Source organism: Pygoscelis adeliae, unplaced genomic scaffold (assembly GCF_000699105.1).
Source record: "Pygoscelis adeliae isolate BGI_AS28 unplaced genomic scaffold, ASM69910v1 Scaffold18, whole genome shotgun sequence".
In the NCBI taxonomy this organism is placed as follows: domain Eukaryota; kingdom Metazoa; phylum Chordata; class Aves; order Sphenisciformes; family Spheniscidae; genus Pygoscelis; species Pygoscelis adeliae.
Genome location: NW_008825558.1, coordinates 2608538 through 2623639, shown reverse-complemented (window position 1 = coordinate 2623639; position 15102 = coordinate 2608538). Strand labels below are relative to the sequence as shown.

Here is a 15102-nt window from a genome sequence, read left to right as displayed (position 1 = left end):
TTAAGAGTAGAATTTGCTGTTACTGACTTTCTTCTCCTTTAATCTTAAGGGAAAAGAAAAGGAAAAAGTCAAGTCTACTATGAATTTCTCAGAGGAAAACAGTCTACCAAGTTCAATTTACTTAGATATGAACAGCGAGTAATCAGCAACAAGCATTGCAATTTTTTTCCTCAATAAACGGGAGTAAACTAGTGATTCATGCAGCTGTTCAGCACACATAAAAAAGGGTAAAAATATTTAAAGAAAAGTCTTCCTCCCATCCCATCTTGAGATCTACTCAAGACTTCCTGCTGGTACATGAAGCCTCTGTCTGTCTCCCTCACACCCAGCCCAAAGGCGGCAGCAAAGGAGAAAGATCCTTCCCCTAAGCTTTGGGTAATGTACTGACACTTAACTGACAATTCTGTGCTGTCACAACTCAATACTGTTCTTATCTTTTGCGGTTTGTGTATCTGGAAGCGTCTTCTGTTCCCACATATCTAATATGTTAACGACATTTGCAGGGACATAACTTTGACAGTGTAGAAGGAGTGAAGCAGTTTATTTATTTGGCTGTATATACTTTCAGGCTTTCCTCCTGGAAAGCAGGAGAAGAGAGGAATATAAACTCACAGGATTACATGTTTCACTGTGATCACTGAAACTGAGGTTTCACTGAGCAGACATTTCACAGCATCTGCTGGCCTCTAGCGGTTTGCAGCCCAGCCTTGCTTCACTGCGGCCCTTCCTTGCTTCAGATATGCTCATTCTACCCTCGCCACTCTTCAGATGCTCTTTTTGATAAATCTGAGATTTCCTTACCATAAACCATGTCTAGATAGAGCTGCCTTGGAAAGGAGAATGATTATCAACCCACCTGCGGTTGCACGTCTCTTGATATATCTGTAGTTTGCGCTCATTCACATTGAATTCTTTTAATATGGCATCTCTGTTAGGATTCCTTAAATTCATATGGGTGTCATAAAGGAACAGCTGGTTATTAAGCTCCTCCTGGCGCTTCCGAAGTTGCCGACATGAGGAATAAAGCTCTTCTTCACTTTCCTTCAAAAGAATATTGGAAATCAACGTAACTTGTAAGACACATAGCCAAAGTGACACAGAATCATAGTTCGGGGGATTATTTTGTTTTCCTAAACACATTCCATTAGCTTTATAGAATGTTTTATAAAATTAGTTTTATAAGATGTTTCTGGAATGTTTACAGAAACTAACTAAGAAAGCACTAAAGAAACCCCTCAGCCCCACAGTATGACCATCCATACCTTCTAATGGGGGCATCAGGGACATTCCAGCACAAGTCATGAAACGTGTGTATCTAAACACTTCTATTGGAATATTTTTCCCTAATAAAGCATGTCAGTCTGCTGACGAAAGGACAGCAAATGGTGTATCATGATGGGTTATCAGATTATAACAGCTTTAAAAATACTTTTTAAAAAGTTCAATATTTTTGACTCTTCCATCATATTTGTGTACTACACGACATACTACCAATCCTGGTGCTTTCCTATTGAAATCTAGACTAAAGGTTGAATACTGACTAGCAAATAGGACCCCTAATAGCAGCAAGTACTCAGATGATCAAGAAAGAAGGACAGATCCTGTGTTTCTATGTAGCTACGGCAATTCAATACTTGCAGGGGAACTGACTTAAGTATTTGAAGAATAATTTGCAGCAGTCTGAGTTTCTGTTGTTATATGTGGCCCACAGTAGAAGGTCTCAAAATATTCCACAAGCATAAAATAATCATCGTGATTCCCTTTATGACTTCAAATTATTTTAATACTTCAAAACTTTGGATGCAAAAGCTGCCTCCTTTATAGAGTTACTAGTGGGGAATAGTACTGGCAGGACTGAAGTCTTAATTTTCACATCAGCAGCAAAAAAAGATACTCATCCTACAAGAAATGACATGCAATCAATAAATGTAATAAATCCAAACATTTTCAGAGGCAGCATACTAATAAGAATGCTTCTTTCTGCACTCAGTCCAGACCTAGGAAAATTGATAGGTTAGCAACATACCCAAGTGGTTTCAGTTAGGGCAACAAGATCCTCTTCTAAACCTTCTTTCTCCTCCTGAAACACATTCCTACCCAGGTATGGGTTGAAGCAACTGAAACAGCCTCAGTGCTATGCTACTGATTAAGACTTAAAAAGTAATTTTTTTATTATTTTTTTCTTAAAAGGGGAAGGAAACTTCGTATTCCCAAATTGCAAAGGGAAAAGCAGATTGCCAGTTGCCAATTACCAATTTGCAGATGTAATCATCAAGATGTATATGTACTACTATTTGTTCTTGTAAATAAATGTATCCACAAAACTAGACTTTAAAACCCCATTTAAGAAAGTCTGCTTCAATCTTTATGTTAAAAACATATATACCATTGAGGCTGATTGTAATCAGAAAATGCTGAAGAGAAACACACACTTTCTGAAGCAAGTAAATCAATTTTCAAGCAAATAAGACATGCTTCTAAATGTAACAACAACCTCAGTACAGTACAATTTCTACAATATCAAGAAAACCAGTTAATTTCAACAGAAACTGCATAAGGCCCCACATAATAATTCACAAACGTGCATGCTTATGTCTACAATATTCTTGCTTCTCTATTCCCGAGAAATTCCACAGCCATCTCTAATTCCACTTTATAATTTTGTATTTCATCTCCAAGATTATGCAGATGGGCTCTCTATATAAACAGGCCTGTTATTAAATTATATCATTTTATGGAGGGTCATCATTTAAAAAAAAAAAAGGCAGAAGAACAGATGGAGACAGCCTTGATCTTTTCTGATGCTTCTTGGATGATCTGGCAAAAGTTCTAGAAGTTGATTAACTATGGCAAGTCTTGGTTTGTTGCAGACTGCCAAACAAAAGGGAAAATTTTTGAACGTTCTCCTGCCACTGCATTACCACCCAGAGACATCAGACATTGTAAAAATACAGAGCTGTGCTGCACCTTCATTTAGCTTAACAAGCAGAAGGGGCTTCAAGAGTGCGAAATGTGCTACTGTCAAAGGACTTAGTGCTGACAGATTGGGAGACATACTGCTGCTATGAACAACAATTTAAGAGCTACTCCTGCCCCAGGCAAATAATGATCTGAATTTCTGAAAAGAGAAACCGCGGCAGGAGGAAATTTGCAATATATCTACAAGTGATGTCCATATTCAATATATTAGGCAATGGTGAGTTGCTGCCAGTTTTCTCAAAGGCAGCAAGCCAAAAACCAGCAGTTTATCAGGCCTCCTCTATCAGACTTGTGTCCATGAAATATGAATATTTTAAACGTTATCTTCAAAGGACATAGGTCTCTCTTGTTTACGCGCACACACAAACACACACACACACACACACACTTGCACTCAGCTTCTAGCCCTCTCCTGCTCTTGTGACTCTGCTAGCCAACAGAAGGAACCTACCACGGCTGCCAAACACTGTCATTACACACAGTCATTCTACATCATGTGTTATAAGGTGGCTTTGTAAAAACCTTGACAAAGGATGTTTGGAAAAGGCTGCCACTCCTTTGTGAAGAAGAATGTGACTGAATTCAGTAATTTCCATTTCAGTGTATGTAACTGCAGGCACAAATCCCTCCAGAGACATAACGACTTACAGTCAGCAGAAGTTGGTGTTTTAATCAGGAAAAATAATGTACACTGGTGTCAACTGCAGCATAAGCCTGAATGGTTGTAAAAGACTACAAATAGGAAGTTGGACTTTTTTTTTCTCTGAATCGGAAGGGTACTGTAAAGCACCCTGAAATACCCACTTCCCAGAAGCATCTTTAAACTTTCATCACATGGCCCCTACACCAGTGTATTTAAATTACATAAAATATTATTGAGATAGAGAGAGTCTGAGAATAATCCTGCTTCAAATCAACATATACAGCAGCACCTTTGGAACACCAACAAACACTGTTCACAGATCAGCCACTTTAATGCCTAGCTTCATGAGCAAGGATGCATCATTATTTTTTCCCCTATATGTTTAAAAATATTAGTACTTCAATTAGGTGTTTTAGAGAGGCTTAAAAGAAGCAGATCAGCACTTCTGTAGGAACCAGAATATGTCTTCCACCTGATGCATTGTTTATTTTAATGAAATACTGGGAGAAATTACTATCTTCTCTTCCTAAAGTGATTTCTTTTTCTTTTTACCTTTTAAAAAAGATTATTCTACAAAGTAAAAGCTGAATTTAGCTACCTTTGCATGGCATTAGTCCGTTAACAGGGGAAGACAATGACCATGCTGTTACAGCAAAAACTAGTGGAGGTAATGAGGCTTTGTTAGTGCATTATTTCTTTTAACAACTACGTAATCTGTCCACCCAGAGGGAGAGTAACTCTATTTGCATTATTGGTCTTCCCCAGTACCTGCAGAAGAAATGCCTGACAGTAGCACAGAACAGAAAACTAAATCCTCATTTCCTGGTTTCCACAAAGAACTGATAACATACACTCTAAGTGCACAAAAAAAACCCCAGTGGTTCTCACCAGAACTTGTTGCATTTCACAGTGAACCAGAAGTGAGGCCAGCTCTATATCTTCACTATAGCCGTTCTTGAGAGGAACTGACCTAAAACCTAGCAGGGGGGGAACACATACAAAAGACAATTAGAGTCAAGGCAAAGGGTTATCTGCAGTCACAAAAATGGTGCATACAGTCCTGAAGGCTAACAGATTCTTCATTGCTCAAATGCTCCGCTGCCAAGAGCAGGCTTTGCTATGACAATTACAGGGAAGCAAAAGGCAAGAATGGCAAAACTGAGAAACACGTGATTTCACATGCTCTTGAAAACTAAAGCCAGAAGCAGAGGAAAGGAGAAAACTTACTCTACATACATCCACATCTAAGATAATAAACAAAACAAATGCACTGACACTAAAACAGAAAAAGAACCTTCCCAGATTTTAGTCAGAGCACATAACCCTGTTGCTTAAATGGAGTATGTGGTAAAGACAGTGCAAATTATTCTACATAATGCTTTCCTATCTCAATTTTAAAAAAAGAATTTCAAGAGGGTGAGAGGATTATTTTAAATACATACAGGCTACACACCCAGTATCATAATAAACAATGGATTAAAGGAACTCAGATCAAAAGAGCACTTGTCCTTTGGCACATTGTAGCTGCTACTGAGAGCAAAGTCACAATACAACAATGCTGAACAGCATCTTTCTGACTTAGCCCCTTATTATACCCACTGATCTTACCTGATTTGATTCCTTTGATGGGAAAAGTGGCGTGTGCTAAGAAATTGGGATCACTGAACATATCCTCCTCATAAACAACAAAGCGCAGAAATGCTAGATTTGGATCATAAATTTCAAATTTCACTTGCTCTGGACAAGGTGCCCAAACTGGATTAAGGCCATTGTCATCTGTAAGGAAAAGGAAATGTTTGCAGTATGAAGCAGTAATTTCACTTCATTCATATATGGGTATGTATCCCAGGACATTTTTTGGGGATACAAAGGCACAAAAATCCTATTTACCATCTGCCTCCTGTTGTAACCTTGCTTCAGAAGGTTTGTATTTGTTTATTTGGGGTAGGAGATAGGAGGAAACTTGGCAGGGATGGAAATCCATGAAGAAAAACTATTATTTGTATTTAAACACATAAAACCTCCTTGGACATGTATTTGTAAAAAAAACTAATTCATTGCTCATATTCATGAGCCTCATGCTCCATATCAGAGTAAAAGCATGAAAAGCATTCAGAAGGCTAATGTACAATGGCCCAACTCTTACAGACATTTATAGAACACCGAGTAATTTGGTATGTGTGACACAGCCAGGAAGTTTGCTCTCTAAAGTCTTGGTCACTTCCCACAATACATTAAAACCATAATCCTCGTCTCTCAAGTACTGAAGAGCCACAATGCACATTCTGCTCCTGATTCTGTGCTTATTTTCCACTGGTATCAGTGGTTTGGATAATTAGGACCAAAGCCTCTTGTCTTCTAGAGGAAAACTGCTGCATCCAGAAATATTAAATGCTGAAATATTAAGTGGCTGAGACATTGTCCCATTTCAGTGCACTTAAATAAAGCTCGTGTACACACAAACACACATGCACACAAACACAAACACACATCGTTTATCCAAAACTCAGCAGGCGTGAGCTTTGATCAAACTTCTATTGCATTGCAAGCCCTACATACCCAAGCTGTCTCCAAGGGGATGCTAGTCTTAGAACCCAAGTTTATTTAAACACAGGCTGGAACTCACAGTAGTAACTCCCCATTTTGGGCCAGACTTTTGGGAACTGACTAGCACTCCTGGAGGCACTGTCAAGACAGCAATTTTTTGAAATATGCAAATACACAAACTTACGCACATGCAAAAACATAACTGCAACTTTTTTTGTTTGTTTGTTTGTTTTACACAAACTGCAACAGTACTTTTCTAAATTTGATATACATTGAAGTTTCTCAAATTAACTGGCCCTGAGGCAAGCAAGACAATAATATCGTATGACTCATCAGTCCAGAGCAACAGTTAACTTATTCCTCCCTATATCAGTTGCTGGCCAATTACAGACAACATAAATTCATGGTCATCCTCTACTCACTTTATTTAAGTGCACTGGAAGTATAACCATATCCCTACAACACAGAAAACTGCAGATACTCACTCACAACTGTTGTCTTGAATTTGTTGTTATCGTATTCAGCCCCACAAATTTCTACCTCTACAAAGGGACAAGCGATGCTTCTACCAGGTTTAGGGAGATGACGAGCACCTAAAACCTGCAAAAGCAACTGTAAATTATAACCACCTCCAAAGGAAACTTGGCATCATTATTTCTGTACAGAAGGTAGCCTACAGAACTAGAGGGAGGGAAAAAAATCCCGAAGAATATGCAAAAATACACACTCCCTCTCTGGAATATGTTTGCATCTATTAAACATACTCTCTGTGCCAGCAATAATAGTATCTTCCATTGTTTGGGTAACCCAATGATTTTCATTGTAAGATACTGTAGGTGACATTCATTACAGACAGCGTGCAGTTCCAGAACAGGCCTCTAACATAAGTTTTGTTATCTTTCCTCAGTCTTTATTACATATCTATTTTAAGTCTGCTTTACATTCACAGCCCCTGTTTACCTCTTCTCTAAACTGTAGTGAAAAGCAGTTATGTATTTCTTCTTTCTCAGAAAACATATTTTTAAAGGACATCTCTTACTGTAGAGCAACTGAGAACAGAAACAAGTTGAATTCCTGTTTGGCACCAGAAGACAACATGGCGTAATTTTCAAATAATAAACATGTCTCCATGAAAAATGAGAATGACACTCTGATTAAGTCACAGTGTACTAAATATGATGAAGGGGGGGATCAGCTTATTATTTTTTCTGCTTAGTTTCTATATTTCATTATAAATATCTTTCTTCCACACTGGAAATCTCTGAACTAGTTAGTCTGCTGCTAACAAATTTGCAATAGGACCCTTCTATTGACAAGTCATTGGATTGGAAATGCAAGTTAGTTCATTTGGGATTTTTATTAGCAATTATATAAAATTATCCCAGGATTGTGTTTTCAGTCCTATAGCATGTGCTTCATTAGCATGATAAAGATACATATTTCTTTTCAGGAACCAGTGGAATTAGTTTTATTCTCAAACACACTGACATTTAAAAACAGTATTTTGACAATCTGTCAGATCTTGCTCTGAAACATAATAGTTTTATTTTTATAGATATTTATGACTTGTAAAAAACATAATTTACAAAAGAGATTTACCCTCACTGTCATAATCATCTGCAATTTCCTCTTCGAGTCATTTGGCATTGGGTCATATTCTTCATTTCGCATGCTTTCTGGCTGCAGAACATAGCCAGTGCGTCCATTAAGTGAAAACAAGGCATGGTTCAATTGCATGTATTTATCTAGGGAGAGAGTTAAAGAGTCGTAACAGAAGATTCCCATTTGAATAAAGCTAAGAAAGTACCAGACTAATGGCTCCTCTCTGTCATTTTTTCTGGTCACCACTTTATCAGAAAGAGCTGGAAAGGTAAGTTGGAAGACTCGGTTCCCTTCAGTAACTGAACCTGACAGGCCGTTTCTCACCAATTTTAATCCCAATAAACCCATCTCCATTCACAATTAGTTTTCCTATCAACGTGTCATAAGCTAGCTAGCCCTTACCAGAAAGTGGAGTACAGCCTTCCCTGTGGCTGTACAGCTGTTCATTCACCTGAAACTTGCTGTAAATATCTCTGCTCGCTTATCACAAAGAGATCAAGGTGAAATAAACCTTTTAGACTTTGGGGCTCGTTAGGCTCAGAGACAGGGCTTTTGGAGACTGATTTTTGGGGACCAGCTCTATCAGGCGACCCACATATTCAAAACCAAACTTTAGTTATTGCATATCCCTTCTCGCTGGGAAGTACAAATAAACAGGACAGCCACAGTGACTAGAATGGCAGAGGGGCCAGAAAGGGGCTTGTTTATGGTGAAATGGAAGGTGAATTAGATCCTTTTTTAAAGAGAATATTACCTGGAGTTTGGAAGTTAAGAGCCACCATCTGGGAGCCGCAAAGCCAGAGGCGAAATGGGTCATAGTTGGATGAGTCAACTCTCTGTCCTTTAGGATAGACACGTGTCAGTCCCTTGAGGTTGTATTTCAACAACTCAACTGGCTTTTGCTTAACAATGTTCTCTGCCTTGGTTTCCACAAAAGAACGGATTTCTTTGAAATCAGGATTTTCTACACGGTGTAGTGAGGAAAAAGAGTGGTTACTAAAGGAAGAAAGAAGTCGACATTTATACTGCATTTCTGCTAACACTTTGTTTTACTTTGCTTTTGCTTTGTCCTTTAATGCAATAATTGGCACATTTTTCATGCAGACACGGCAAACTGGTTGAGCATCAAGTCTGAAAGTTAAAATTGCCTGCTTGCCACATGCTTTGCAGCAGGGCAGATAAGAGTCTATAGTCATGTTCTCAACTCATCATTGCTAATCATGTACTTCTGACCACTATAACACATATTTAAATGAGACATCTTTTCCTGGGTTCAAATGGGGACAAGAAAGGGTGAGCCAGGGTTAGTCAATGCCTCAAACAATGACTATAATTATAATGTCTTAACCACACTGACAGCTTATTAAAAACATCTGCAAAGAAACTTAAAGAAAAATGGCACATTTGCTGGCTTCTCCAGCAGTAATGACAAAAAACTGGAATAAGAAGTACATATTTCAGTGTCAGATTCCACACCCGCACTTACACAGACCCCAGTTCTCATTTGTATTACGAAAACATATACCATTCCAATAGCTTACATAAATGGCAAACAGGTTCTTACAGTAAAATTATATAATGCATGGCAAATCCATTTTGAAGGTTTTTACAAACCAATCACAAGTGTTCAGCCAAAGTTTTTCATCTCAAAAAAGTCAATTGACACATAACTAGTGAGCTTCCCCATGAAAGACAAATACAAGAGGGTGTCTCTAATTAACTAGTTAGAAATTTGTGACAGTTTTTTTGTTACAGTTGAATAGCATCAAGTTCCCTAGTGTACAATTTCAAAGTGCCACTGAAAACTGCATGGGTGAGGCAGAACTTTGTTTTCCAGCAGAGAAAGGATAGATTTTATCTTCCCTTCTAAAATTTCAACTAATACCTGTAAAGATAGTAAAAAGGGTAAAATTCCGATGTAATATTAAAGGAAATACCTAAATTGTCCTTGGTTTTGCTTGTTGGCTTGCAGTAGATTACCAGATCAGATAATTCAATAGCAATCAATTGATTCTTTTCCCAGTATTTCCTCCTGTTCTCCTGTAAAACGTAACAAAGTTTTAGATTACAGATACACTGAGTATTATGGTACAGTAACTCCAGGGTATACTCTAATGAAATTACAAAGTTGACGCATTCTTTATTGCCCAGATTCCTATCTGATACTTTAGACACTTGTATAGATGTAATGTACTTTAAGACCCAATTCAGAGAACAGGCTAACCAAGTGGTTTTGGGTTTTAGTTGGGGGTGTGTTTTTTGGGGGGAGTTTTTGTGTTGTTTTGAGGTTTTTTTAAGCAAGTGTTTCAGTGCTTCCCTGATCAGTCCTACTCAGAATACTGGCAACAATTTTTTTTTCTTTTAATGTGGCTCTACTCATTAGTTACATTCTCAACTCTATTCCTCATATAAATGCAAATGTATGCAAGAAAAATGCAAAGGGTAGTGAAGTGTCTATTTATTTACAATCCTGAGCAGGACTTAAGTCTTGTTATTAACTCCCAAACAGCTAAATTCAAACCCTATGAGCATCATTCCTGTAGCTTTCTTTTACGCACCCAACCAATAATGTTATGTATGGAAAATCATGTGCAAACTTGTTGTCATCATCAGTAATAAACCCACTATCTACTTCTGTGTTTGCAAGACCTGCTCTGTGGAAGCTGAGCAACGGTCCCTGCAATCAGTTTGGGAGCTACTGAAATCAGAAAGACTTGTCCTGAGTAGAGACATTTGGGCTGGAGGCTTTTCAGACATAAGAAGCAATTACAAGATAAAACATGTTAGAAGAGTCCCACGCTGAACAGCGGTTAGCTTTGGTACAAGAGGTTATGAAGCAGCAGCAATTAGGAAGTCTTCCAAAAGAATTCCCTCAACAAGACAAACTGAAGAGGAATGAAAATCAGAGCTAGGGAGCCATGGCTTTCCAGAACGTTTCACTGAACCAGCGGTTATACATTGAAGTCTAAGTAAAGCAAAGAGGAATATGGCATTTAGACTTGGAAATAACCTTGGGGAAAAGCTGTACAAACCTCATTGTACTTAGTGATCCATCACAGTTTCCCAGACATTGCTCAACAGTAATCAGAGCTCCAAATAGCAAAGGACCACTTCTAGATGCCAAGAGCTCAGCTTTAGACATAACCCTCTAGTGACAACCAAGCAGGAGAGCTAGCAATGAACAACCGTTCCTAGGGGCATGGCAAGTGTTAGTATTAAACAGAGATGGCAAGATACGTCACGCTTAGTTTTACTTTTTGTGTATAATGGACACAGCCCAAAAATAAACTCATAAAACACCTGTATCATATTGTAGCACAGTGTTGACTCACTATGCTTTTTCCTTCCCCAAAATTCAGCCTGTTACCTGTACTGGCAAAAAGGACCTTTCCTCATCTTTTTCCCCTCCCCATGCAGCAGTCTACCATGTGAACTTCGTAGAGGCCACACTGTAAGAAAAGCCTCCTGACTGACAGAAATGAGTTTTAAAGCATCTTTGAACACAGACTGTTTAATACTTCTCTAACTGTACAGAGGGAGGAAAAGCTGCCAAGCTCCTGAAAAGCCACTGATGTACCATAAAAAGCATTCCATTTAGAGACACTTCTTCTAGGTCATGTTTCTCTTTTTCTCATTTTTATTTCTAAATGAAAGTCTGGCATAAGAACTGTATCTCTCCTCCCCCAACAATAGGTCAACAGCTCCTGTTGCTTCTTCCCTTGCTGAATTTGCAGTCCTCTGCTTGAGACACCAACTTGCCTGCTATAAATAGGATTATGATGACCCTCAGAGCATTATCACTCCAGATAACAGATAAACAGCATAAGCCAACATGATACTGAAACATATTTTCCATCATTCATATCACCCACTTAACAATAAAAAGTGAATAAAAGCAACAAAGGAAAGAGTATACTTAAGCATAGTCATTGTAAGGGCTTTTTGGTCATGTCAAAGACTTCTTAAATACTAGAAAAGATGACAGGGAGGTAAATCAATACATCAGAACAGGAAAAGCAAGTCCTGAAGAATGTCTAAGCGGCAGTACTTGTAGAGGGACGTAGAAGCTAAACTTAGGCAGAAGCCTTTAATCTTTATGCAAGGATTTGGAAATACTGCTTTTGAAGATCTGGTAAATCCAGAATGTGCCTATTAGTTACGAATAAATAAAGTATTAGCTAAACAATTCCTTATCACTGCCACTGCATTCACTGGAAAGCAGAGGTAGTAAACAGGATTAAGAAGAGTTTAGGCAAAGGCAGCTCACATTTCACATATACTCACTAGTGGATTCACAACTCTGAACAGAACAGTCTGATATCCGAGTTTCTTCTGTTTAACACTATGATTGAACCAGTGTAACCAGATGTAAAATGGTAATGATATCTACTTTGTACTATTAAGCACACTTCTCCACTGAGATGTAGGGTGCAACACAGACAGTACTCTGCTGAAAAACTCCTGTTAACATAAATTTACATAAAATAATAATTTATGTAGTATTCCCAAAGAGTTTAGGGAACAAGATTCACAGTATCAATAAAATGAACAGACAAACAGCAATATGCAAGAGAGTGAAGGACCAGGCGTTAGCAAGGTTTAGCAGTGTATGGCAGCTAAAGACAAATCCTACTGTAAATTTATAGCAGTACGTTATAAAAAAGAAAAAACAGATCGATTTTTATCAATACCTCTTCTGTAGTTTTCCAAGTGATTTCACGGATACTTTGGTACCATTCAAAGAGTTCTTCTACTTTATCAGTTGCAAACTCAATACATGGATCTTCTAGATTCTTAGGTTCCAGAATGAAGACAAAAGACTTTTTGTGTTTCCCTTGGGGCATTTTCACTGTTAGGCAACACAGTAGCAAAAAATTCATACTAAAATTCAACAGTTCTTCTTCTAAGCTGTCATTGTTGATTTATTGCAACAGTTAGTATCATAAAGTTTCATCATATTAATTGTATTAGCTATATTAATACAAGCAGGTGTTTTGTTTTGGTTTTTAGTTTTTGGTTTTTTTTAAATCTTCCCTGCTAAACATAAAAGAGTCTACTCAACATAGAAACCTCAGGACTACACATGTAAGCATCAGAAAATACATACCAACATTGTACGTATTGAGTACCAGTATGCCACGACATAGAGAGCCTAATGGATTGTCCTCGATAATCTGAAAAACATGAGTAAAATCTGACCCTAAATCTTGAGTGAATATGCACAGGACATTAACAGATAATAAACACGCACCATTAAATCTAACCTCAGTTTCACTGAAAGCATGCCGACTATAATGTTTAAAAGCCTGTTTCCATATCAAGAATTTCTCATTTTGAGAAACACATGAGATTCTCTATAGTGAGAGTAGTCAAAATGAGGAGTGCAGCTTCTGTCCTGACACAACTGCTCATTTTTCAAGTCTGTTTAAAGCTGCGATGACCAGGGCGGGAAATCTAGTACATGTGTTTTCCTCCAAAGACTCCTGGCAAATCATTGGAAGAGCTTCAGAACAACAAAAGAATTAAACGTTTCATTTTTAAAACTCCAAAATGTCAAAATGCTTACTATGGATTTTTGTTTTCTTTTGTTGAAGAGATCTTTGTCCAAGACTCTGGACTAGATTTTTAGACGCTTTTGACAAACAGTATAGGGTTAGTTATGCATAAAAACTTAATAATGGAGTGTGAAATGGCTAGTAAGATGTGTTTGGACACATAGTTTTCTTATTTGCAAATATTGAGGCAGTAATTATACAGACAAACTAGTTAAAAGTTTCAGGCACATAATTGTTTAGCCAAATTATCTGAAAAATCTAAACTGGTATGATTTTCATTAGCAGGAAATCATTATGATCTCCTAAAACGCCACCAAATCAGCTATCTCCTTAAGTAGTTTTCTATGAGGGATGTCCTGACAAAGACATTCAGCAGCAGAGAACAGTAAAGAATGCATTCATTTCTCTATACTGTGTTCTCTCAAGCACAGCATGTAGAGTCATAATTCTATAAACCAGAATTCCACTTCCAGTAGGTAGCATCTTCTATGGAAACGTAGCGGACAAACTTTAACTGTCACCTGGCTTTCAAGCTCAGCAGAGTTATCAGATGACAGGTCTTCAACATAATTAGATGGAAAATAGTGTTGGACTTTTTCTCCGTAATCCCCCTTCCACCTGAATTTAAAAAGAAAAGTATATATAGAGGAAAATATAGTTAAAGAGCTTCAATAGGCCATTAATGAAGCCATAATCTTCAAGAAATTGGTCATTAATACCCCATACTAGCTTGTCTAGCTGGCTATCACCAAAATATAAGTGATGAAGTAGCTAAAAGCTCTAACAAAGTGATCATTAACTGTAGTAACAGATGATTTCAAAGGGATTACAGTTACTGTAAACTGCAATTAATGACTTAAAAGGCTTTTTCCCCCTCCAGTACTAAAAATATTATTATGTGGTTGACTACCCTGCAGAAACTACAGGGAAACATCAGATTCCCAAGCTTTCCAAGCAATTTACAAGCCAGCTACAAAAGAAAACCTCTTATGAAAGGAGACTGTACAGATAACTAAAAAAGGTGGGTTTGAATCCTGCGAAGTACTTAGGAAAGAAACAGAGCAGTGACGACAATGGTAATAGATGTGTGACTTCCCAGAATACACAAGTGTTTGGGAAGGATGAATGTAGTAAAGGAAAAATACTGGATACACTGGGCTATGGAAGTTCTGCAGGATGAGGTTATTGATGTAGGATAGAAAAATGGAAAAGACATGAAAGGAGACTTGAGGATGAGGGGGTTGGGTTTGTTTTTTTTTAAATACACTGGCATTAAGATTTATAAGGCCACAGTTAATAAGCAGCAATCAGACAACAGGCAAAGTTTTTAAAAACTACTACCCAAAGCTCAATTTTTTCCTCCATCTAGTAAGTCACCAGAAGTTCTCCTATGAGGAATCTTTGTCCTTACCAGCCTCCAGTTTCCTTTGTGACATTATGAATTAAAGCTCCTCGAGAGAAGCTCAATTCATCACTTCTTTTGGCTCTGTAGTCATACAAGGCTTTCACTGTTCTTTGAGGCTTTAAGAGAAACAGAGCAAAGGGGTCATCTAGGGGGACGGGTCATAAAATAATCAATAATGCAATCTTTAAAAAAAAAAAAAGAAGAGGGGGGATTGGATCCCTTTTTTTGTTATGAAGCTTAGAAAACATAATACTAAAGTTCCAGAGTGACATCTATTGGTGGAAGCAAATGATGCTACTTAACTGCTATTCTTCAATTATCAGCTTGGAAAAAAGAAAAAGAAAAAAAGAGTCTTTCTTTTATGGGTGCTG

The 15102-nt window shown here is 37.7% G+C and overlaps 1 protein-coding gene across 1 annotated transcript in view; it reads right to left on the bottom strand.

The window, feature by feature from the left end:
* PLCG2 (phospholipase C, gamma 2 (phosphatidylinositol-specific)) overlaps positions 1–15102 on the bottom strand; it is a 58521-nt gene continuing 43419 nt past the window's right edge. The window contains 12 exon segments of the mRNA XM_009332299.1: positions 1–43; positions 857–1041; positions 4511–4599; positions 5231–5398; positions 6655–6769; positions 7769–7914; positions 8526–8735; positions 9709–9811; positions 12463–12620; positions 12879–12945; positions 13848–13944; positions 14738–14847. Coding sequence (XP_009330574.1) covers positions 1–43; positions 857–1041; positions 4511–4599; positions 5231–5398; positions 6655–6769; positions 7769–7914; positions 8526–8735; positions 9709–9811; positions 12463–12620; positions 12879–12945; positions 13848–13944; positions 14738–14847 — 1491 coding nt within the window.